General features: G+C 40.5%; 1 protein-coding gene across 9 annotated transcripts in view; it reads left to right on the top strand.

The window, feature by feature from the left end:
- KIAA1210 (KIAA1210 ortholog) overlaps positions 1-18967 on the top strand; it is a 68646-nt gene extending 49679 nt beyond the window's left edge. For 7 of the 9 annotated variants that reach the window (XM_054214019.1, XM_054214018.1, XM_054214020.1 and 4 more), the window contains 7 exons: positions 301-366; positions 4240-4452; positions 5521-5623; positions 6688-7947; positions 8703-8854; positions 9548-9653; positions 12463-18967. In XM_054214019.1, coding sequence (XP_054069994.1) covers positions 301-366; positions 4240-4452; positions 5521-5623; positions 6688-7947; positions 8703-8854; positions 9548-9653; positions 12463-12635 — 2073 coding nt within the window. In that variant the 3' untranslated portion in view covers positions 12636-18967. The remainder of the gene's footprint in view (positions 1-300; positions 367-4239; positions 4453-5520; positions 5624-6687; positions 7948-8702; positions 8855-9547; positions 9654-12462) is intronic. The other 2 variants (XM_054214015.1, XM_054214016.1) reach the window with 2 other exon arrangements.
- The last annotated feature ends 7596 nt before the right edge of the window (positions 18968-26563 follow it).

The following is a 26563-nucleotide window of genomic DNA, read 5'->3' on the forward strand; positions in this document are numbered from 1 at the left end:
GTGAGCATGTGAGCATTTTTAAATTTTAAGATATTAAAACAATAAGCCAAAATAACTTTATAAGATGTATTGCCTCATGTGGGCAACCTTCATGGCATATCTCATAGTAGGATAAAGCTCCCCTACTTTATCTTTGATCCCCAGTTAACAAATGAAACCTACTCTGTGAGGCAGGGACTCGGTGACCTTTCCTTTGTCTTTCCTCTTGTGTTTTCTTATAATTAGCACTGGATATCCAGTCCCAGATAATTCTATGTGATACTTCCCTTGACTTACCCTCTTCCTTATTTTATCCCACAGTCTTCCAACTCTGTTCAGCGTCATAGCTCTTTGAGTTTAGGCGGGACAGACAGTGAAGATGAACAGGTAAATAGCTATTTTTCCTGATAATAAACTTCATGAGGCAGCATGTGTGGTGTCTGTATGGAGCTAGTACAAGAATCTTTTTTTTTTAATCTATTCTGGGTACAGTGTATCCTAGCAAACAATTCATAAACAGTCCAGAGTGATGCAAACGATACTGAAAATGTACCTTTTGCAGAGTTTTGAATAAGAACCAAATAAAGAGAGGCAGAAATCTACTGGTAAGTGGTTTGTGTGAACATCAGAGTCAGCCCTGTGACACAGTACGAATCTGTAAAGTTACAGGACAGAAAACTGGACAAGGCAAAGCACTTCAGTTCAGCTTCCATGCCCCGGGCCCCAATACCCAACAGCAGTAATAGCTTAATAATGCCTGCCTGTCAGCATTGGCTTGTGAGCAATCCCCTGCATCTTTCTTATCATGGGAAATAATTGCAGAATCCATCCTTTCTGATGCCAGATATTCCACAGGAAAAGGTCTGTGTTAATTTGCAGTTTTCTTTGGGTGATAAGTGACTACCAGAAGCAGCAGGTTCTGCTGTCAGAACAACATAGTCTATTCCTTGGCCAGCTTGGAAAAATTTACGGAGGTCATATTTTTGTAGAGGAGCCTCGGGGACCTTCACCTTGACTGACCCTGCTGCTTGAAGCTGAGTTGATTTCCTACCTATCTCACGATTTCAAGGCAGGCTTGCAAGGTTTGCTTGTATTAACTTTCTCCAGTGTTGATATAATATCTGAAAGACCAGTCAGACGACAGTTATGCCAATGAGGACTTCAAATGCCAGTGAGAAAGGCAACCACCACTCCAACAGAGCTGTTCTGATTCATGGGATAGCCCTTGCAATTGTATAGCCAATGTAATCTGCCATCTAGCTGAGAAGGTGAATATTTATGGGTCCAGAATACCTATTGGCCATTTTGGCCCAAGCTTTGCAGTCCTCCGTACAGAATGCCTGTTTGAGAAGCTCACCAGAGAGAACACTGTTTAACCCTTTGTGAAACTGAGAATAGCCCACAAGTAAAGGGGAGGTAGCAGGGTACCTGGAAGATTCCTTCCTGATGAAGAGAGCCTAAGCAGCCAGGGCAGCATCTTGAGGGTCAAACAGTTGGTGCTTACCCCACTGCTAAGGAAGCTTTCCCTTTCACTCTCTCTTTGACCAGCCTTTGAGAAAGGAGAGAAAAACCTTTGGGCAAGACCAGCTCAACTTTCCTGTCTGTGACTGAGATCAGACACACCTGCTCAGTCATTCCTAGATCTTTTGCTTTAGGGGCAGAAAGGTAAAGCAATGTCTACCCCTCGTAGTAGACTACTAGTCACACAACTCTAGAGGCCCAAGTGATCTAGGTAACTTGGATTGTCATTATTTGTAATAACTTCTTGTATATATTTTATCATTATTTCAATGTACATTTCATTAACTCATCTCCCATTTTATATTTTGACTAAAATGCTCCATTTTGTAAACCTGCATACTGTTTTTTCCTTACAATGCAAAAAGCCCATTTCTAACCATTTCTGAAGTCCGTGAGCTTTTTCAGTCTTGCAGCCTCATCTCCTATGAGAAAGAAAGACAGAGATAGGAGAAATTTTTTTGTCTTCTATGTTGCACAGAATTCCCCACTTAAAGGCTCTTCCTTTTTCTCCTCAACTCACTAGGAATCTGTCTAGCTTCTCTACAGTACTGTGTATGTTCCTTTACCCAAATATTTTTCTTAGTCACCAATTAGGATTAGCAGATATTATCTTAGCCAATATGTTTATCTAAAATAAAAAACCTTTTCCTAAATAATCATAATTTTTTTCAGTAGCTTTTGAAACTATTTATGTAATACCAGGATTTGAGATAGCAGACACAAGTTGTTAAACTGAATAACCTCATCCCATAGATGAGGAAAATTATGAAGAGCACCAAGAAATCTACACCAGTTATTCCATTTAACAGTTTGTATATTTAGTAAAGGAAAAAGAGCATTTGATCCTAAGCAATCTAAAGTTACACGCAGTGTAGTGGTTTACATTTTAGTGTTGTATTGATCTTGCTGCAGATGATAGTTACTTCATTTCTTTTTCCTGTGCTGCTTCACTGGGTTTTCCAAGAGCTTCATGCCGCTGTCACCTCTGTGTGAAACCCTGATGTTCACCCGTGTAACTTCTCAGTGCCTTCCACATTTATAAATACCCACTTTCTGACTAATCTAAAGCTAAATGTGAGGCTATCACTCAAAGTGAGCCGCAAACGACTTCACAGAGACATTAACCAGCATTACCCTGCCTTTGCCAGATAGCCCTCACGAAAATCTGACTTCCTTGTTGGCATCTTCAACCCGGACTGATTAAAAGCAAAATGGTCTCAGCTTGTGGGGCTAAGGACAGTGTTTTGGCATAAATACTCTTCAGGAAATGGCCGCCTAGCTGCAGCATTCTCCTTGTGCAGGCTCCTGCAACTGCCCAATAACCAACAAACATCAAATTTATCTTACACTTAAACACTGATGTGGAAATCTTGTGTCTGCTCTACTGTCTTTGAGAGAACATACCAACTGTCAGCGCTCAGGAAAAAGTAGGGAATTTGCCATTTATTTACAGCAGTAGCTGAGATACTAGCTTCAGGTGTTTTTATCTTTATGCTTTACAACTCTAATTTTATAATTGAAAGGCAGAAGAATTTCTATATAGAAATTAGTAATGATGTTACTATTTTGGAAGTTCTAGTGATCCTTACAGGTTTATCTTTAATCTTGTAGCGTTATAACAATAGTTTGCTTATTTGTTAGCTGTGTTGTTCTTTCTCTCTTTCACAATGTGTAAATTTTTCATTAGAAGAGTCTGTATCTGTCATAATACATTCTGTTGTGGTTTATTTCAGATCTAGGAACTAAAAAAATTCAATGGAGAGTAAGGAAATTAATTTCACCTACCTTAAATACAAAGTAATGTACATTGACAATTTTTGTAGGTCAGATGGGAAGATGCTTTCACGATCTTAAAAACTTCATCAGCGTACATGCTTTAAGTGCTGTGTTATGTCCTATGCTTAAACAAAACTAAAATCTTCATGCCAAGCACAGTTAAATGGCTGTGTTCCACCTAACTTTATGGCCAAAGCCAAAATAGCAGGTATGTTGTTATACTGAACGAAGCTTGTTTGGCATGGCTGTGAAATTTTGCAAGTGTTCCAGAAAATCTGATCTATGTTTCCAAACAGTAACAAAACCAGTCAAGCTGCATGTTTGGGGGTTTCTCTACAAACGCTTCTGTAAACCCTTTATTTTGATAGCATACTCTAAGGTTACTGTTGTTTAGTTCCCCAGAGCAGATTGCTGTGAGGGTGAGATCCATATCACTGTCTGGAAGATGCTTCTGGGATACTTGTGGGAGAGAAACATTTGATTTTCCTGGGCAAGTGGATATTAAAAGAGCGAAGTGGCTATGGCAACTTTCTTAGAAATAGAGATAATGAGGAGCAAGCATCCAGGCTACTTTTGTGGCTTTTTAATAATGTATTCCTGCATTGTGTCACATTATTGGGTGAAAAGGCAGCTATAAAAACTGCACCAGTGTCTCCTGCTGGTGCATGCATATATTGCAAATGATTTTTCAGGTAAGAACTGGGAAGGGGACAGACTGAGGCTCTTAACTATGGGAGAGGGAGAGACAGGTATTTCTCACTTTTGTGTTACATACAGCTGAACACACACAAACTGAGCTATCTCTATGCAGAGATGGCGTTAGGCATGCATTTTAAAGCGAGGATTTATGTCCAAAGATACAGCCATTTCAGGCTTCTGAAATGGAACGAGCTAGCAAAGGAATTGTTTCAGAGATGGGGGTAGGCCAAGCAAAATGTATAATGACGTGTTTGTGTTTTACAGATACCTTCAGGAACTTCCACCAGGCCCATCAGTCCTTCATCCTCTGCCACTCTGGGGACCCCCAGCTCACGAGGTAACAGCTTCCTTCCTGTTGACTTCACCATCCCGGCCAGTCCCCTTGGCTGCCTGGACACCTCAGCAGCCAGGCACAGGATTGCCATAAACCCCCGGAAACAAAAAGGCTTTACCAACAAGAATCAGCAAGCCCTCCATGTAAGTGTTTTCTGGAAAAGAATTGCTGTGCAGAAGGAAATGGATGTGAATTTTTAATTATTTCCTTTTATTTATATCCTTTACCTTTTTTGTTCTTCCACCGGAAGAAGGGAAACCACGTATTTTCCACCAACCAACCAACCAACCAAAAAAGACTCAGAAGACTTCAATATCATGGAAGCTGAAAAAAAGCGCAACTTTGTTTTTTCATTATTTAGCAAAAAAAGATGCAGGTTACATGTCATTTGTAAAAACATTCCTGTTATTTGAAAAGCTAGTTTTCAGTTTTAAAGAAGCCTAAGTCTGTTTCTACAAACAATTTCAGATTAGCTTTAACTTAATCCTTTGTATGTCAAAGGAAAGACTGAAGGACTTTGGGAAGGAATGTGTCTCTGCATGTGGGAAATTAGGATGAGATGCTTCTCATCCTGGCTTCTAGGAAACACATTGTGAAGATGAAGTTCACCAGACAGAAAAGATTGTTGAGCTGGAGTGTGACAGAAATAAGGAATAAAACTTCTCTAGTGCTTGTTCCTCTCTCCATCAGAGAATCATGCATGAAAATCTCTCCTGGAGTTAGAAGTGAAAGGTAGGGGGGAGAAATTCAGGATGAGTGTAATACAGAATGAGGTTTTCTTGGAAACTTGGGCCCTACAGCATCTTTGCTGGATATTCATTGTGCTGCAGCTGGTACAACTACAGTGCTGACGGAGAAAAGGTAATTGTGGAGTGTCAGTCAGAGATACCGGAAGTGATGGTAATGTCTCTGGCTTGGTCTGTTCTATGCCAGCAGGTAGCTTGGGTGATGTCTTAAAAACATACCCATTCACTCATAATATGTCCGTTCTAGAATGTTTCAGATTCAAGAGAGATCAATGGGTTGCCTTTGACATTTTGAACTTGAATGATTTCTGGATTCTTAACTGGAATAGTACATTACCCACAGTGTTAGTAAATTACAGGATGGGGGTTTTGTGTCTACATTTTGAGTATTCATAAACATGTGTGTATAAAATACAATTTTTGTGCATTATTCTTTAATTAAAAGATCTTACTGTACCTCATTAGGTGGAGCAGCTAGAAATTGAAGCATGTCTTCCTGGAACTCCAGAAAAGAAGGGAAATTCAACAGAATTACTTGAGAGTGACCAGCGTAAAAGTGATTGGGAAGGTAATGAAGACTTATGTGTTGCTACTTTGGGTGCTTGAACTCTTCTACGTAAGGCTGACAGGACCTATTTGAATTGTAAGTCCTTTCAAACTAGGCACCTTTTGGTTTTATATCATAAAACTAATCCTGACTCCTAAAGTGTTATGACAGAAAAAATCATGTACTCCAGTCAGCGCAGCGGTGCTGAAATGGTGAACTTTGAGGGCAGCATTAAAAAATACATGAGGTGAAAGTGCCGTGTTCAGAAGTACCTGTGCTACACAGTTGGCTACATCTCATTGACTGGGGATCTGAGTTCCTTGAAACTCATAAAAACCTTAACCTCAGCATTATATCTGTTATGTGTGTAAGGTGATTTTAATTGGTTTGTGATTACTAGATCTTCCTTTGCCACCTCCCCCCTTATCGTTTGAATAATAGCTCATTGCCAGTGGTAACACAATTGTAAAAACAAATTAAATTTCTCCAAAAGAGCACTGAAGACCTTTCTCTTTAGCACTGCATTACAAATGCACTGGCTGATGGTAATGCTATAGTGTGGTGGGAACGTTGGCACTTTGTTGTCAGGGCAGACTCAGGACTTGATGCTGTCACACATCAGAGTTATTATGTGTGCAGACACATCTAAGATATCCAGATGATCAGCAGTCCTGATAGAGCTGCAGAAGTCAGAGCTACCTGATGCTGACATGTTCTGCTTGAATACAGAAAATCCTCCAGATAATTCTAGACAGCCTTTCTAGGCACACACATGAAGAAATGTCTAGTGAAATCTGGCTTATAACTAGGGGTATGCAAGAAAAGAACTAAACAGCAACTGATTTGATACACCTTAAGCAGACAAACACTTTCAGCCTTTCCTGGGATTAGGTATGTTCAAACTAAAACTTTATTGGTCTCCTCACTTGGACAGCCCATTTCTACATACGCTTTTAACAGCCTTGTAGTGCCCAGACATAGGGAGCTCATGCTAAATGACTGCGCTATCTGGAATGAATTACTGATACTGATGGTGCTTGAATTGTAACCTTTAAGTGCACGCTTTTCTCCTCTGTTTAATATAGGATTATCAGCCCAGGTAGGACGTTGTGCAAAGGGAGCCGGTTCTAATGAGACACAAGGTGTAAAAAGTCCCACTGATGCTGCCCGTGACTCTTGTGATTCCACAGTTTTGCCAGAAGACTCTTGTGCGAGCATCAAAGACCAGGAAAAGGAGGATCCACTGTTTATTGGCAAAGTAGAAGCCTGCTTGGGTACTGTTGAGAATCATTCTAACCAAGCTGTCTCAGATACTGCATCAAACACTTCACAGGTTGCGGCAGCCGATTCACACTCTTCTTCTGACGTCAAGACAGTGGCTGTTTTGAAGCCTGAAAACAGTTCAGGAAGAAATGACAAAGAAACTTGTGAAATAATGGAATTTCAGCCATCCAAAGGCAATGCGGAAAAAAAAATAGACACTGCTGCATCTATTTCAGAAGCAGGTTGCATGCTACCTCCCAGCAAACTGGAAGTATGTTTTAAAGCAGAAACGATTTCTGTTTCAAAGGGTAACCAAGGCAGTCAACAGGCCAACCCGTCATACATTTCTGAAAAACTTTCCATCGGATGTCTTGCCTCTTCAAGTTTGGCTGGCTTAAAGAGTAATACCTCTTCTGATGATGACAGTAAGGAGTACCACGTAAGCAGTACAGCTTCTCACAGAAAAACAGCGGAAGACAGTCGATCTTCAGATGAAAATGTAAAAAGTCCACTGAAGACTGCTTCTGCTAAACCAGTCAGATTTACCATTGCACCAGCATGGCAAAGATCTCTTTCAGGAGGTTCAAATTCAAAGGAAGATTCCTATACCAGAAGTTCCCCAACGTCCCCTATAAGACCAGAGTTGTTTGAAGGAGTGACAAAAGAACACACACGTTTTGATGCAGTCATCCAGGAATCAGCAAAAAACAACTCAGATAGATTTGATCGAGATTATAAGGACAGTGATTTGCATTTGAATTCTTCTATGGAGCAGGCTGACCATGAAGCACAAAATGTTGAAAACCCGTTTGGGGTCAGACTAAGGAGAACATCTTCTTTACTAAAATACCAGAATGAAAGTCATGCTGAGTATCCAAAGCTGATCCCCTCAGCTGTTCCCACTGCTGCTTCTGCTTCAGTTAAGGAGGATCAGAAATCAGTGGGCACCAGGAAGCCACCTCCAGGCCTTCCTGTCAGCACAAAATCATTTGTTAAAAAACCAGATCTCCTAGATGACAAAAGTCCTCCCAAGACAAGATCAGAAGAAGTGGCAAAGAAGCAAAATGTTCATAAACTTTCAGGTATTTATGCTATATTTTTATCCAAACATTGTAGAGAACAGTGGTCATGTAGAAAACCTTAGCAGAGCGCAAACAAAAGATAAAAATCCTCTTGACACGGACTAAATTCAGCTTTGAGTTCATCAGTGCCATAATTTAATTGGCTTGATGATTTGGCCAGTCAAGAGAATTCTTGGCTTATCTTAATGAGGGGTGTGTTCCAGCAAGAATAACAACAGATTAATAGCTTAAGGGCCTCTGACACATTTCTGGTACGACCTACTTGTGCATATAGTTGCAGTTTTAACACAGCTTTTTAACACTTGCTGTTTTGTAGTTAATTTTCCAGACTGCAGCAGCTCAAACCTTCACTAGGAGATGCATTCGGTGTGATTATTTTTTTCCTACAGTCACTTCATTTAAAATATTTAAAAAGCAAAAAGGCAGCCTGTATTTTACTGCCTACATGAAAAAAGAATGGTTATCATACTCATTTAATCTGCAATGTAAGGATGTTGTTTCAAAGGCAAAATCCGGTTCACAATGATCTCAGTGGGAGTTCTGCCATTGACTTAAACGGAAGCACAGTCAGGTCAAAAACTCCAGAATAAACAGAAAAACAGTTATTGCCAAGAAAAAATCATCAGGGAAGGTAATTTTATCTCCGCACTGTTCAAAGGGTACTACAGATGCTGAAGGATTTAAAACACAAAACACTAGCTTCAGACTGACTTGACCTAAATCCCTTCTTTACTTCAAAAATGCTTCTTTTGTAGAAAAAGTCTCCTCTCCACAGTTGGAAGCTGCTTCCTCTGAACCAGCTTGGGTCTCCATGGCAAAACTGAAACAAAAGGGTTTCCAGGATCACCCTCTTGCCAAAGAACATAAAGCTGAAGACAAAGCTTTGACCAAAGCGGATCAAGAGGAGGTAGAGTACCAAGTAATGTTGCATGGGTGTGAATCCTGCACCAGATTGACTGGGTACTTTTGCAAACTGTTCAGTGTCATCTTCATGGGAGGCACGTTGTGAGCACTACTCAAAGAGAGATTTTCAGGACTGGCCTCTAAAATGTATTGAGACAGACAACTGATGAAAGTGAGCAAATGCATGTGTGACTATGCTGTCACAGTGATTAGTTTCAGAGCTGTATTCTGTTAGATATTCCTTTGCACTACTCAAACTTGAACCTTTTCAGAGCTTGCCTGTTGCCAGAATGTATTTGTGTAGCCCAAGAGCTGCTTTGAGTTGCCCTAGCTTCCTCACTGTTAGTGACTTACAGGCCGCATTTACTGCTCTGCTCTGGAGACTGCATACTGAAAGTCTGGGGGTTCCGCTGACTCTTGCACAAGTTTCTTGTGCAGCTTGGCAGGTTCTTCAATTCCCCGTCTGTAAGAGAGAGAGAGAATAACTTGCCTGCATGTGAAGTAACCCTGTATTTGTAGCAGCTGTCTTGCTTCTTGCCTTCGCCTTCCCTCCCACAGGATGTCCCCATCCAACCTTGTCTGGCTTTTGCTGCATTTCCACAGTCAGGTTTAGAGATGTTGCCAGGGTGAGCTTTATGAGTGCCAGTGGCTATCAGGTTTCTTAGGTGCATTCTTTTCTTCTCTCCTCCTTTTGTAGCAAGGGATCTGTGCTAGTGAGAACATACTGAAGAAGAATATGCCGTCCAGCTTGAGCTCTCAGGACAAGAAAACGCAAATGAAGACCAGTGTGTCTGCTGCAACAGGTATTCTCTTTCTTTACATCTTTACGTAGCTGCTACAGTTTACACCCATAAGTGGTGTGGGTGGCAGGTAATGGGGGGAGATAGCTACCTTTTTGATAATAAGCACACTTTATATAAGGCCTGTTCAGACTATAGTTTGCGTATAAGTCAATGTATTAGCTTGCTCACTCAGCAGAGAAAGCAAGTGGGAAACTTTTATCTCCACTGCCAGTTCATGGAATGGATTGTAAACAGTATGGTGATTTATTAGTGGCAAAGGTCAGTACTAAAGAATACCAGTTGAAGTTGGAGAGTGTCCAGAAGAGAGCAGCAAAAAACCTCTTCTAGACCTCCAGTCAGACAGGAAATACTGATGGGAGTGGAGTTGTTTAGTCTAGAGAAGACAACTTAATTTGCTGCAGAGGACGAGACTAGTCTTTATGCTTTGTATTAAAATGCACCAGGGGAGGTTTAGCTTAGACGTTAAGAAATAGTGTCTAACAATAAGAGTGCTGAAGTGCAGAATAGCATAGGCTGCTTACAGAGTGTGTGCAGATTCCATTGCTGGATGTGTTTAATAGATAAATATGCATCGAAAATAATTTAAAGTAGAGTCAGTTCCACCCTCAGGTGAACACAGAGGCTCGATGGCCCCTCTCCTGCCCTGTTAGCTGTGATTCTCTATAAGAAAGATGCTGAGGAAGAGTGTGACTCAGTCATCGTGACTCACATACCTCTTCCAGGGCTACTGCTGGGCTGCAGCTTATCCCTCCCTGCTTACGCAGTGTGATGCCAAACCTCAGAGACATGCTCCAGCTAGATATAGATAAGCCAGTTCTTCAGCTGTAAAAGCATATTGTGCTAGCTGAAAGCTTTCAGATACGGCCTAAAAAAGATAAGAAATGCCCCACCGCGTCAGAGCAGTGGCATTTCTGTTCCAGGTTCCTGTTGCTGATGCTGTCAGTAAGAGATGCTGTCTAGAGAGAGCACACGCACCTGGCCACTTTCGCCTTAAAATCCACCAGCATCCAGAATTGTTATATTAGAGATATTAGGGGTTACCTCTGTGCCTGCTCCCTGTAGTAGTTGTTTATAGACCTGTTACCCATTTTTGAATCTGCAGGTGCTACAAAATAAGCTTTCTCCATTACTACAGGTAACTGACCAGCTGAGGCTGTGCACCAACAGAGAGGCTCTCATGTCATTTGGCAGCCTAACTGTGTGTGATTAAAATACTGCAGTTTTTAAAAAGGATTTTGTTACAGGCCAGCTTCGTCTTATGGAGTGTTGTGCTGTTGAGAGCATGCAAAGGACTTCAGACTCATTTTTGCTTATTATAAACAAGGAAGTCTCCCAAAATGTGAAAATTCATTTCCAAGATCAAAATTTCATTAACACTTAAATTCCTACATCTCCTTAGGTACTTCTGAAAAATATGCTGTGTATGTAGAGCTGCAGCCTGTTTTTAACGGGTAGTGTACTTCCTCCAGTATTCCTAAGTATAGGTTGCCTCCTGCAAGAACTACCAATGAGCCAGGATTTTTAAAAGACCAGAGACCTCCTGAGTGGAGATAGGGAACTTCTTTGGCTTTGCTCAGGAGTGTGACTAATGGAGCCAATGGACATTTTCCATTGATTTCAGTGCAAGTGAGATCAAGCTTCTTCTACTTAGCATTGCTTAAGTCCCCATGTAGCCTCTGTTCTTGTGCTGGAGCACAGCAGCCTCATCGTGCCTGCCACATGCCATCCACAGACTAATCAAGTATGAGAAAAAGTTTGAATTTTCTCAGTTTGACTTACACATAGAAATTAAGTATTTCCTGGGTTGAAATGGATGGAGAGAGCCCGATGTTGAAAGACTTGTCAACCATGTCTTGAGAAATGAGAGCTGCGTCTGATCAGAGCTGCACTGTGTGAAGCCCCATTCCAGACTGACTGTTTGAAGACATTAATCTTGAAAATTTTCAAACAAGATCGATGGAGGAGGCCTTTTCTAAATAGTAACTCAAAGCTAACTCAAAGCCATACAAGGAGTGTTATCTGTATTCCTCCATCCTTTGTGAGGATGACAGGCTTGTTTTAGGCTGCATGAAGAGGAACATCTAGACCCACCAGAATCCCACCTGCTTGGCTTACAAGTTCAAGAACATAAAGCACTGGTTTGATCCCTATCTAGTATTTAATAATATTGTTGGAGCAATATTTGTGCCAGCAGCGAAGACTGAAAAATAATCTTTAAGACTTCTCAGTGTTGAAAAACAGATACCAGTTACATTTAACCCCACAGTAAGTCTGGGGTGATCCTTGCCCTGCAGATATTTTATTTCCATTTTCCTGCATACTCAGGAGTCTTATTCCTAGATTTGCTTGCACTCACAGAGCAGAATAAGCCTGTGGAACTCCTTGCTGTGCACTGTCACAGAAATTTAAGAGTTTGAAAAGATTAAGAAATGAGTTAGCCAAGAATATGAATTATAAAAATACCTGGGGCTATAGTGTCCACATGCTTGAAGAATTTTGAAGACCTTCTTTATTTATCAGGGCCTAGGCACTTGCTGTTGGGACCGAGGAGAAGATTCTTTTATGGGCAGATGATTCACTGACAGCTTAGTGTGAGTTTCTCCATTGCAATAGCTAGTCCTTGACATTGTTGTAGCTGGACCAGATAGTGCTAGCAATACCCAGTTTAACAATTCCTCTGACTTGTTTTTGAGTCACAGACATTCTGGCCTGTAAAACAATTGCTTTAGAGAGAAGGAAATATTATTGGCAGAAACTGAGTTTTTAACTCTGGCCTTCCGATGAGTGATGGATATCTTCTTGTTGGCAGGTAAAGTTGGACCTATTACTCAGGAAGCATCTGTGATTCCTGCTGTTGAAAAGGAAACAAGACACTCCTCTAACCTGCCAATGACACCGTGCAGCCCTGCTGAACCACCGTGGCTATCCCTGGCCAAGAAGAAAGCCAAAGCATGGAGTGAAATGCCCCAGATTGTACAATAGCAAATGACATGAGCATCCTTCTTTGTATTGCCAATAGCTGCATTAACTCAATTTAATCACTTCTTTACTGTGACCTTTTTTTGAGAAATAAGAGCCTTAAAACTTTTGATCAGATTGTTGTATGTAAATACGCAATGAAGAAATGCCATCGCAGGCTTAATTTGAAGTATTAGGAAGCTGAGCATTTCCTACTACCAAATACTAGGAAAACTTGATCAATTTTTTAAATCCTTACACATTTGACAGTGATGTTCTAAGAAGACATGCTTCAGGTTTTTGAAACATTTCCGTTGCAAAATGTGTTTTTAAAGTTTCCGCAGACTACAGTATTTTGTGCAATGTGGCTTTGGCCAAGAAATTAGTGTATGCTATAAAATAGATACAATGCTGGGCACTGACACATCATGACTCATGGGCATTGATGTCATCACACTTCTTCCTCTAATGCTCTGGGATAGGCAGTCTGACTTTGCTGCTGATTGTTAATGGATCTATTTTGTGATAGCTATAGGGTCTAAACAGCATTGCGAGTTGGAGTAATTCTAGATTTTGGATGGTTTGAAGTCACAACGCTGTGGGTCTTGTGCTTTGCTCGTTGATGCCTGCTGGAATGGCGCAGAGCCACACACCTTCTGTTCTCTCCCATGCCCTAGAAAACCACCACACTCTAGCATATACTCTGCTTTTGGTTACACCTTTGGAAATCTTGTGATAATTTGGGCATTCTACCAAAAAAGAAAAGTCCTTTAATTATGTCAAATAGTGATTTATTTTTTGTGAGATTCCTCAACCAATTGTCTCTCTTAAAGAGTGTGTTGGGGATGACAACTATTTGCTACCTGGAAGGTGGCATCTTGTTTTCAATAAATAATGCTCTACTATTCATGTTCATGTGTATGTGTATTTAGTCAGGTCTATTTAATATTAGTGATAAAAGGGGCATCTCAAATGTTTCCTCATTGCCTCATCAGTCTTTAACCAGTAACTCAACATCAGTCTAAAAATGTGCAGCTGGGAAAGGATTATTCTCTCAGGGCCTGGCCTTGCAGTCACTTAAATTGACAGAAGTTTTGCTATTCACTTTGAAGAAAGCAGGCATTTGAAAAAGCAGCTTTGTAAAATGATGCTTGTGGCTTAAGTGGCAGTGGCACTTACCAGTCCTTTTCACTCCTTGCAGCATCGCGCATTTCTGTAGTTCTTGTTTACAGTCAGTGCAAAATTTGATGATTGAGTTGGCTGATGGACACTTTTTAGCTGGAAAGCTGGTAGGTATTTTTAAGGAAAATATTATCTACTGATAGGATTAACCAAAAAATTTGGTTTCGGGTCAGCTCAAGCAAGACTTTAATCTTCCAGTCTTGGCCCAAATTTAATATGTAATTTGAAAACAGTATTAATTGGGAGCTAGACTGTGATTTTATTTTTTTTATATAGGTGAAAACTTACCTAAGTAGGCTCACTGAAACTATAAATACTGGGTTTTTTGTACTAACACCAGAAGAGTAAGAGTTTCATGTTGGCTTGGTAATCCACGCCTATTTTACTACTTGTTTTTCTCTATTTTAGGAAGCATATCTTCTCTTACAAAGAACTGAAGCATTTGTATTTCTCTGAAACTTTTAAGTGTAATGTAAATGAACATACTCAGCTTTGATTCCTGAAGTTTTGTACAGCTGCCATCCTGTTACAGGTTTACTGACCCTGTGTAAAATACCTGCATTTCTATATTCAGCAAACTCTCTTCTCTTTTTATCAGTGACGATTGTGATCCTTCACCCAAAGTACTGCAAATGATGCTATAATCTTTCTTTCCATGTGTTTGCTTTTGATCTTAATATTGTTTCTGTCTTTTGTGTTCTGTATGTATATATGTTTTTGTAATCCTTGTCTTGAAGGAACCCCTTTTGTATTCCATTCCCGTATTTGGTTTATGATTAAATGCTGTTGCCAGTGGTGATGATGATATAAATCCTGGGAAAAGAAGAGTGATAGATGGCCCTCATTTATTAAGGAAAAAATAAAAAGAGGTCTTTGGTCAATATAGACTCTATATATGGATATACTGCATAGATTTTGTTTTGAGATTATTTTGTATGGCCTAGGACTGATCAACACAGCTGGTAACTTTTCTAGTTCTAGAAAAGTAATGAACTTTTCTAAATCTAGCTATTTAAAAGTTTAAAACATCACCAGAGAGCTGATGGCTCTACTTTTCTGCCGGAGTTATTGCTTCTTCAGTACTGGGTTGGCTTGAAGGCCTGCGCTTGTGGGCACAGGAAGCTTTGTAAATACTCGTTTGAATGTGTTTCGGTATTGCTGGCCAGCTGCTGTAGGACATCTTTGGGTCATTTTAAAAAAGAAGAAAACCACATGAGAATCATGTGATGTTACATTTTAAATTTAGTTGCCTTCTGGATTTTTACAATCAATGTTTCCAAATTTCTCTCTGCAACCGAGAGAACAAAAAGCATCCAGAGAAGAAATCAAACCTGAGTCTTCTGTAATCACAAGAGTTTAGAAGATGGGTTTTTAAGAACAAACATTGAAATATCAGTGATTTATTGATGCATTTATAGAAGTTGATAGCTCTATTAGCATGGCTTTGATTTCCTGTCATCCTAGTGTAGTTTTTAGGTGTTTGATCAGTGCAAATAACTAATATAATAAGCTCATTTTGGGTGGTTATTTCTAGGCACCATCACTGTCTTTGAAAATAAGCTGTCTTGAAGTGCAGAGATCATTGCAGGATATCATTGTACGGTTTTATGGCTCAGTATCTTTATCGGAGGATCTAGAAAGCTGTCCCTTGAAATTCCCTGCACAGTGCAGGGACTGGGGTTTCATCTGGCTCTGGTGCTGCTGTGTGACAGCAGAGGGTGCTAGTGCCATCCCCGAGGAGCGCAGAAGGGTTCTCGGTGTTAGAGAAAGCAGATTTCGGTATGCATTTATATATGCGCTATTACAGTAAGGATACTGGAGGCTTTCTTCAATGCAGAGAGATGTATTTCTGTTTGTGATTTGATGGAGGTTTTGGAGCTATAAAGTACAGAAAAAAAGCTTTACCTTGTTGCTACAAGAAGGCCCTGAGAATTGGTGATGGCAAGGGGCAAAGGTAGGTTACGTGGTGAATTCAGTCTTGCAGTGGGGCCATGCGGGAAGATATGTAAATGTGTCCAAAAACAGCATTGCGGTTTGTCATTTTAGCTGCTGCCTGGCTAGAGGTTCATCTTCATCCCAGCCAGATGTAGAATCTGATGATTTTACAGAAGAGATTAGAGAGACAGACAGCAACTTGGTGTGCACCTAGCTGTGGATTATGGAGATTCCTTTTGCTGTAACAGTGAACTGTAAAGACTCGGGCTAAAAGAGAAACTGTTATGTTATCATCCAGCTGGGAATCTACTTGTAATTTAGTGGGTTTTTGGACAAGAGGGAATGAGTCAGTTTAAATGAGGGAAAATGACTCAAAAATTTCCAAAGCTACGCACTTATGCTGTAGCACAACTCTGACAACAATTTTATTACAAGAATCTTGTGTACACATCTCCTTAAATAGACCCAAAGAATAAACTCTAACATTCAGATATAACTTAGGAGCCAATACTCGTTTCAATTACCATACTTAGAAGGAAAGTCTTAGAATAGTGAGGAAATGCTAATCATACTGAAAATACTAAACACTAGCCCTTTTCATGTTAGGAAGTTTGGATAGAGAGCCCCCCCAAGTCGCGTTGCATTATGTCTTTTTAAGTGCTGTATTCTAAAATATTAAATGCAATTCGTTTTGAGGTATTATAGTAGAAGTTCTCAGCTTAGAAAAACTGTAATTCCTGAGTTTGTGCCACCTGCTCTGTTAAGTGCTTTTGAGATCAATACAGGAAAGATACTATCCTGTGAAGATACTTTGTCCTTTAGAACTGCTGCTGGAAGGTGATACGTCTGAAGGATGGTGGTAATGAGAGATGTGATTAGCAGCAAACATCTCTCTCTGTCTTTTCCTCTAGTGTGTGTTATGCTGCCTATATTTTTGTTAGAGATTTATCCTGGTTATAAGATTTAACAAACTTGTCTCATCAACTGTCACCAAAACGTTAGTAACAACGCTGTGGAACCTCTCATATTTCTGGAATCTGAGCATCTGTTTAGGATTCTGACCTTGATTTCTTGCTTGCTGTAGTTGTTGCATTCTGTCTCTTCTATGTTGGCAGAAAGTATTGCGCTCAAAGTGTCAATATTTGTTACAGGATATTGTTGTTATGGTCTGGGTTAGTTCTTGGCACAGAGGTTGACTGAAACCGCTGTTTTTCATTGAAAGTATTTTTAAATGTCTTTTATGGAAGTAGGCAGGTGAAATAAACCGTAAATTCTGAACTTGGAACACAAAATGATGTGTGTGCCCAGAACAAAAACGTTGCTCAGTTATTTCCAGCCAGCTGGATGAAGGTGAATGACCACTGAAGAATGACAGTTCAAGTTGAGAAACAAAAGGCTGAGTGGGAAGGTACAATTCATATTACTCTTCCATAGTGGGATGTGTCTAAGCCCAAGGAGAGGTATTGAAAGGGGCCTTTAAGTGTTGAAGCTCTTTATGCGTCTCTTCTCTCTGCACATGAGGAAGTAGAATTTCATATGTTCTTGTAAATGAATGGAAATACAGCAGAGATGCGCACTGCCATTTGATGCAGTCCATGCATCTCCACTTTATTTTGTCCAGGAGAGGTAGTGCTTTTTTACCAGATCTTACTCCTTATTCTGAACCACACTAAGCAGGTGAGCACCTTGACTGCAAATCAAAGCACGTTGTGACTTGCTGGTCATGTCCACAGCAGTGCAGCCCTTCAAATGGAAGTGCTGTATGATCCGCGTGTTAAAATGCAGCTTCTCAGAAGTGAGCTAAACCAAAGTTTTAGCACCTTCCCCTGACTTGAGGGGCAGGTTATTGACTATGGAAAATGTGAGATGCTATTATTATTCTTGTTGTGCTAGGAGAGATTTAAGAATAAGCTATTTTAATAGCTGTTTAATTTTTAGAGGCAGTTAAAGGAAGAAAAATCTAGAGGCAGATTATCTAAACAGGATTATTAACTGTCTGTTCTTAGACTGATTTATAAACCAAGTTAGTCACTAAACAAGAAGCAGGTATGAAAATGGCTGAAGCGTGGGGTATTTCATTGATATAATTTTGTATGATGTAGAAAGGAAAAGGCAGCAAGAAGGGACTGACTGATCTAAATAACCTAAGTGGAAAAGGTTGTTTGGTACCCGAAACTCTCATTCCATCCTTTCTTCTGTCTTTCTTATATCTACCTTAGAATAGTTCTGTTTAAAAAAAAATAGCTTCTCTCTCTAAGCATTCTTAATTTTCATTTGGGGATCAAACCACTCTTTACTTAACCTGTTTTGTAGTCAGACATATTTTACAGATATCTAATGAAAAGCTGACAAGTCCAAGATCACATACCTATCAATACTGGCAACACTGCCTTGTTCAAACTTCACCCTAACCTGATTTGTTAAGCCAATACTTCATGACATTTTCCCTATTATACCATCCTGGCTCCAAATTAGTTTTGATTTACAGGTATTTTTCCAACATAGAAGGGTGAGGTTGACTGCTTTAAAATTAGAAGCTTTCCACATTGCCCAGGAATACTTTTCTGTGGCATTGAGGTAACTTTTTCCAAATTACACAAGAAGTTCATTGTAGCAACTGCAGCGATGTATGGGAAAGGGGCTGTGAAAGTCCTGGGGCTGTGTTGTGTTTCCATAGAGTTTAAATTACAGGCAGCAGCCTTACCTAATGATGTCGTTGGCACCGTTTAGAGCTAATAAAGCAGGAGGAGATGTTGCTGGCTGGCTCCTAGCAAGTGCGTTGTTCCTGCTCTGCTAAATACCTACGTCATTGGTGACGTGGGCAAATGGAGTAAAGTGACAGTCTTTGAGAAGCAATGGAGGGGTGATGTGCCCCTGAAAGGTGCAGCATTTTACCAGTTGTGCATGTGTGTTGGAATAACTTCACTGGACTTCATGAGCTGTGGAAGTATGTTTTATTCATACAGGAGTAAATAAAGTGACCTTTCTGTCACAGCTAGATGTACAAATTAGGATATGTGTACATTAAACTTCAGCTGTGTTTTAAACACGAGAAGCATTTACTCAGTTTGGATCCTGACTCATACATATTTCAAAGAGGAGGAATATATACCTGTTTTAGTAGAGCATTTCATTGGTAAAGGGAGTTTTACCCAAGGATGAGTGACCTGATCTGTACTTGCATGAAAGGAAATCAGAACAGAGCCTCATTTTATGGTCCTTCCCCCCCTGCACCCCCCCCAATTTTGACAGGACAATTTATTACATAAGTATTTTTAGTGTTATGATCCCTTATAAAAATGTCTCCTTGCTTTACATTGTTTGTAAAAGAAGAGCTTTGGCTTTGAGAAGTACTACATTTTGTGGTAGAATAATAACTGGGAATATGTACATTGAATGTGAAATGCTAGAATAATCAACACAACTTTTAACTTGCTATTTATTTAATAGTTTCAGAGCATGACTTGCTACTAAAGCCCAAATTCTGCAAAGTACTCTAGCATGGGTGAGTATTGACTGGGGCTTGGACAGACCATGTGTGGCCTGTTCTTGATTGGCCATCGTGGAAATTAGATTTGTCCCCTTTTAAGAGATGTTTAAGCATGAACAAAACAGAACAAAATCTTTCAGGAAAGTCCATTATTTTTTGATAGCCAATCATGTCATGCAAATTAAAGCAATATAACTTGGGGGTTAAAATGGCATGGGCTGTTGTGGCAAAAGTGATGTTGCAATCTTGAGTCCAGCCACCCTTGGATGGGGGGAAAGTTGGGTGTTACCACTCGATGCTGGGAATCCAAGTGTGGTAACGAGGTCGTTGTGGCTCTGGGGCTGTCATCAGTCTAACACCTCTAGGAGACGTGTTTGGCTTAGACTTGCTGTGTGTGAAGGTCTTCACTTATTCCTAGGTAATGCGCCCCCAAATGGTGTTACCTGAAGGATTGGATGATGCCAGTCAGACTCACAGAATGGCAGGCGTTGGAAGGGACCTTCGGAGATCATCTAGTCCAACCCCCCTGCCAGAGCAGGGTCACCCAGAGCAGGCTGGGCAGGAACACATCCAGGCGGGTTTTGAACATCTCCAGAGAAGGGGACTCCACAGCCTCTCTGGGCAGCCTGTTCCAGTGCTCTGCCACCCGCAAAGTAAAGAAGATTTTTGTCATGTTCAGATGGAACTTTCTGTGTTCCAGTTTGTGCCCGTTGCCCCTTATCCTGTTGCTGGGCACTACTGGGAAGAGTCTGGCCCCATCCTCTTGACACCCGCCCTTTAGATATTTATAAGTATTGATGAGATCCCCTCTCAATCTTCTCTTCTCCAGGCTAAACAGACCCAGGTCTCTCCACCTTTCCTCATGAGAGAGGTGCTTCAGTCCCCTGATCTTCAGTCTCACTTGCAACTTCACCAAAGTCACTGAAGTTGACTGGAATCATGTATGAATGTAATTTGCTAATGCTGGTTTATATCTTATTCCATTCTTTTTCTTATGGATTTCTCCTTTGAAGGCAGTGGCTCAAAAGTGAGATGATACAGACGTACTGCTATGACTAATTCATTTTTAGACTATGGTACTCCTTTAGAAAGACAGTTTGTGTCCCTGCAAAGCTAATGGCATAGCAGAGGGAGCTGGGATGGAGCAGTGGGATGCCTGGACCCCTCTGTGGAGGCTTCAGGTGCACCAGAGCCTGTTCCCCTCCCTGCTTCACCTCCTCTGCCCTGGCCAGCAGAGCTGAAACCTGTTTTGGGTGCAATGAGGTGAAGCAGGGGGTTGGCACGTCCAGCCCCAGCCCTGTGCCGGGGGCTGCTGTGGGTATGAGTCCCACGGTCTGAGCCAGCCTGGAGTTGTGCTGCTGTAGGAGGGTGGCAGCGCCTGTGCTGACCGGGTGCCGCTCATCCTCTCCCCAGCCCAGACCGGTGCTCGGCTTCCTGCAGGCACTCTGCAGGCAGCTGCTGTCTCGCAGGCGCAGAGCCTTGACATTTATCTACTCTCCCCTAGTGTTTCCCTTGCTGTGCTGATGTAACCAAGGCCATTGCATAATAACCTGGTCTCCAAAATAAATTTCTTGTAGCTCTTACCATCTGAAAGAAGTTGAGCCAGCAATGCTGGCGTTGTCCAGAGCCAGAGCTGCTGGAACATCGGAATTCTTTGCCTTGGAGAGGCTGCTTGTCAGTCTTCTCACTCTGTTTAATAATGGGAATTTTAGAAGCATGCGCATGCACTTTTGTGTTGACGGAGCAGATAAAACCAACCATTTTCCAGACAAAACTGATACTTTTGCTAGACTTTTGCATTTGTTTTTATTAACAGTGTGGGTCTGTAACCACAGTACTGCAGCAAAGAGTTTTTCTTTCAGGGAGTGACTTAAACAACAACAGACTTTATGCAATTTTCCAAAGAAATGTAAAATAACAAGAAGGATTTCAGTGCTAAGTGGTGCTTTGGGCTTTCTTTCAGATCTCAGGCACAGCTCAGTCAGTCAGGAACAAATCTACTAAAGCCAGTGGAATTAGTTTGATCTAAATAAGATTATAATTGGGCCTTTTTGTTTCTGCCTTGCTCAAAAATAAATCCCAGTAAATAACTTGGGGTCAAGTCCCCTCCTAGCTATGCCAGAACTATGCTGAAGTTGGGGGAAATTGCACCAAAGTCACAGAATCTGACAGTCTACGGGGAAAAAATGGTTGAATGGATATCTGTGTTTCCTAGGTAGCCCTTTCAGAACTTGCCTTGTAATTAATTGCTTTTTCTTACTAAAAATACTATTTTATTGGCTTCTTTGAGTTCCTCGATGTCACTGCAGATAATTCTTCTGCTGAATTTTCACAAGGTGGGAGATTTCAGAGGCCGACCACGGCTCACTCGGCTCATGTCCAAGGCTGTGGGGATGTGAGTTGGCACCAGACTGGGTGCCACCTATTGCCACCATGTGTCACCTGTTGTACAGCATTACGGATGTAACGCGGTGCCTGTGGGGTAATGGCTCTCAGGTTAGAAGCACCTGACATCCGCCTGCCTCGGAGAGAAAGCAAAGCAAACTTGCATCTCCCTGCAAAACACAGCCTAGGCATTTCCACAGTCATTCACAGCATGTTCTTCATTTATGTTTACGTTGGTGGTGGACCTAAGATAGAAAGCTACATTTTGAGCTAGATACAAAGGTCTTCAGAGTTCAGGAAGTATATGAACTAAGGTCTTGGTTCTGTGTGTTGTGGAGCTGTAATTCAGATGCAGTGCTCTGGTCCAGATCTGGATCTGAACTCCCTCAGAGCTTGGGGTCATTTGGAGGATTGTTTTTGTTTTTAAAACCCATGCAGTTTTCTAGCTCTTGTAAACTGTGTTCAGTTTGGACTCAGCCTATTAATAATATACAGCCTAATAGCAGAATAGCTGCTACTACCAACATGTAATCATACATATTTCTACTAGTAGCCCAAGCCTGACATTCTGACTTTAATTCATCTGATTATGTTTAATAATAAATTGTAGTAACGCTTTGGATATATTTTTAACTGGTGAAGCTGCTAATTAGTTTTGCAAAACTGGCATTCAGTGGGCTAGGGATTTACCTTGCTTGAAGGCAATATTAATCCCTGACTGAAAAGATTACTATCTTTATATTTCTGGGATCATCAAACTAATCTTTTTTCCCTTTCCTTTTTTTTTTTTTTTTTGTAGTGCAGTGAAGTATATACCGTCACTGGTTTGGAAGAAGTTGATTTATGGAAAATGGTTCATCTACCACATGCAAAATAGTTTTGAGGTAGGTCTTAATTTATTTTGGCTTTCTGAAGTCTTTGACTTGATCAGTTACCAGCTGTATGCTTAAAGCACAGAAATGATAGCTAAACTGATGAACCTGTGACCATTTATTGTAGCAGAAGTAGCGAAGTGCCTGTGTGTCTAAAGCTGGCAGGCCAATTTTGTCTAGCTAGGCAGGGCTGAAAATAGGAAGCTGGTTTCCGTTCTGGTTTCCCTGATGAGTGCGTGTGTTTTGGCTCCAAAGAAGGCAGGGAGTAGACAGAGAGCTTTTGCCTTGTTTTTAGGAGACATCCTACTTCACTGTTACCTGATACCTTGTTAAACATGCCCAAAGATGTTTCCTGAGACATAAAAGGGCTGCAAATTTGCCTCTTAGAACTGACTTTCTGCAGAAGCTTGTCCAGCATCTGTTCTGCTCTTGTGAAAGGAGGCTCCATGAAACGTGCAGGTCCCTGCAGGACTTGTGGCTGTTTAACTTTGACCAATGTGAAATGATGGGTTTGCATTCAGTGCCTTTGCTGCATTATCACTGATGCAACCTGCCTCCACAGAACAAGCTCGATGTAAACTTTTCTTAAAGGATTGAGGAAAAAAGTTGGTGTCTGGCAATGAAATGCCGCTTTTATTTTAGGCATCTCAATGTATGAGTGAGGAAAGTATCTGATTAGCACATTTGCTAGAGAAATGAACCAATGGGAAGGTGAAAATATTAATAAAAGATAGAGTTGTTTTATACTCAAACTGGCCTTTAAATTTGCAGTATATGCTGTAAGAACATGCTTATATAACCTCTATTTCTATTCATAAAGGTTTATGTGGGTCTATATTGAATTATGCATTTAAAATTAATCCACTGAGGCAGCCCACTGAGATGCCACTTCTCATTTAGTAACTGCATTAAGGACTTTGTGCTTCATTTAGAAACTGTGAGAAGCTTGCTTTGTGCTGTGGAGGGGAACTGGCCTGCCAGATTCAGACTGGCTATTACAGGGAGTTTAAAACAACCATCTCTCTGTCTCTCTCTTTCTGAGTTACCAGTAAAACTCTATTCTTGACTTGTGTGACCCAACTCATGCAGCTTGGCTGAACCTGACAAACCCAACCAACTTATGTCAGATTCTTAAGAGATTAATGATTGTCTTCAGGGGTTGGGAACAGCTGAGTCTGCCTTTGCAAGGCTGTGGGGACCCAAAATGAACAGATGCACACATTAGGTTTTTACACCAGCAGCTGTAATTGAGGTTCACTAAGTGTCTTGTTTGGGTAGTTTTCCAGTTCCTCAGACATTGCAAAAGGTTCAAGAGCTCTTCTAGGTGTTTGTGTGGATTTTGTTCTAAGAAATCTTAGGCTCGTAGCTTTTCTTATCTGCATTCTCCAAAGTGCAATTCCGCTTCTAAAATGGCTGCAGAATGGTATTGTGAGGCTTTGTGTTGTGTCTGAATTAAACTTCTTTAGCTTAAAAATAAAAGCAGACCAGTTCTGCATATTCACACTGTGATGTAAAATACAAATTGAGATATCTACATGGCCTATCTATCTCATTCGTCACCAAAAATGACTTTTTTTCAGAATGACTGCCTTTATTGACTCTAGGCAAACCTGTTGTCTTCCTATTCTGCTTTTGGTTGTTATTGTTTTAAGATAGTGCTTTGTGGCCTTAGTTTAAAAAAATAATAATTACTAAATACCTAGCAAGCCTTTCAGTTTGTATTTCTCATTCTGTGAACTGTAGTCATACTGCCAAAGTATTCCAAGTCTCTCCTGAATATTTAAGAAGTTAATTTTGTGAATGCTGACACTGAAGAAGCAGTTTGCTGTCATACAGAGTTGGGTACCTTTTCTTCCATATTTCCCACCGCATCTGTCCCCCAGTCCCTTGTGCCGTCCACTCCACATTGCAGCTAGTCCAGACCACCTGGGAGCTCACCACCTCCTCTGTGTGTGTGTGTGCATGCGCTGGGTGACTGGCTGGCGGTTTCAAATTTGAAAGGAGGTGGTAGAAATCTCAAAAAATTTGGTTAAAAGTCAGCCACCTGGTTCAAAACTTATCAGAGATGATGGACAGGCAGTATCAGATTGTAAGTGAAGCTTCTGTAGAACACGAGGCTAAAAGTATAAATAGTTGTAAGAAAGAAGAGCGTTCTCTCATTTTTGCATTCTGTCTCCATTTACAGTCAGCAAACAGAACAACTTGTTTGGTTTGCTTCTTTATTTTTGCGTGAGAGAATTAATGTGTGTGATTTACTAGAGGGAAGCTAAGTTGAAGAAAAGGATTTTTATGTAAGTACAGAAAGTGCGTAGTCCCCTGATCATTTTTATCTGCTAAGGGATTAAATTCTATAGTCTAGATTCAGCTGCTATAAAAATTTTGTCTCTTGCATGTATGACTGTGCAGTATTAGATGAGAGTTTCACTGCTGCAGGGTGTCACGCAGCCAGTCCCAGAGAGGACTTTGACTATCAGGGTAGACACTTTAAATGAGATTCAGTAGGTAAGGTAAATAACATTTATATATAATGACCTTATTTTAAAATATTCTTGCCTTTACTAGATCTGCAACAAAATTAAGGCCGGTATCCTCAAAGTTAGTTAGGTGTCTTAGTAATTGGGTGGAGAACTGAATGTCTGAGTATTCGGGCATCTGAAGTTAAATTAGAAAACAATGAACATCTTGAGGAAAATATTATCAATGATTAAAATAGATCAGAAATATCTTGCTTTACATCTCACCATTTTAAGACCCCTTATAGGTTTATTTGCGTTTAGATTACGGGTAAATAACATAAAATTGAATGTTCGTTTTAATATGTGAAAAGCAACTGGTTGCATAACTGTAGAGTTATGAAACCTATATTTTCGTCCTCTGCATCCTGAACATCTGTGGCCTATATTTAATTGCAGTTTTCATCTTCAATTTGAAGAAACAATGTTTAGCCTGAAGACAAAAGTGATCTGTGTAGTGAAATCATCTAAATAGTGTGGTTGAGTTTCACTTGCTAACAGAAAAGGCATTTTTATACATGTTCTAACTTAGAAATTGTATTCGTTTGATAGTTTAAATACAGTTAAGAATACTCTGATGTTCTGAGCACTGTGAAGAATGGAACCATTAAGACATACAGGAATTGTAACTCGAGAAGAACAGGTGCATAAGGATAGAAATGTGGGGCCATATTGCAGTATCAATTTTTAAGCAGAAATCCATACTGATTCCAGCAGGGAGTCATTCCGATGAAATATTGATGAAATGATATGATATGGCCCATGGGCAGGAAATAACGACATGTGGAAAGTAAAGCAAGCCAGTACAAGTAGGGAAAAAAATATGAAATGCAGCCTCAGAAGTAATACTCCTGAAAAATCTGGAGAATGATGTAGAAGGAAGGTTATATGTAGAGTGGCAATGCGATATATCGCATCACCTTTCACATAGCAGTGCATACTGCCAGATAGCTTCAGCCCAGATTTGCAGCTGCGATCTGTGTTTTGCAGTTAGTCCGAATAATGGACTGGATGAGATTTCTGTTTCAGTCAGCCTCTGTTTTTTGACTTGTAATTCAAATCCAAATGCTAATCTGCATTTGTGACTCAGAAAACTCTACGTGGTATCCTTATCATAGAGGAAAAAGATGGAGCCTTCATGTAGAAATAGAAAGGTAAGGTCTGAAGGATATTCATTACAGACTTTTAAAATGCTGGTAGTCAAAAACTTCTGAAATGTTTGCATTCAGTTTGCCTCCACTTCATTGTAGCTGTTAAAGTCAAGGTCTCAATAGGCTTCTTAGCCCATGTCTGAGTTAGAAATCAAGATGTCTGCAAGTGTACACTGAGGAAAACAAAGCGACTTACGCAGTTTCAGTTTTAAAACAAATTCTGTTGTTTGAAGTAAATCTTAAGACAGGGTGCCCAGGTACAATCTTGATGAGATATCTTGTGGTAAAACTACAGTTTGCTCCAAACGCCGTATGATGTATTTCCACGGAGGCAAGGATTTCTAAAGTTCCAGTTTCTGCATGCACATCTCATGAAATAGATAGGTGGACTGTCTGTCTTAGGACAGGCTGTTCAATAAAGAAG

The sequence above is a fragment of the Rissa tridactyla genome, chromosome 9 (assembly GCF_028500815.1).
Source record: "Rissa tridactyla isolate bRisTri1 chromosome 9, bRisTri1.patW.cur.20221130, whole genome shotgun sequence".
Lineage (NCBI taxonomy): Eukaryota > Metazoa > Chordata > Aves > Charadriiformes > Laridae > Rissa > Rissa tridactyla.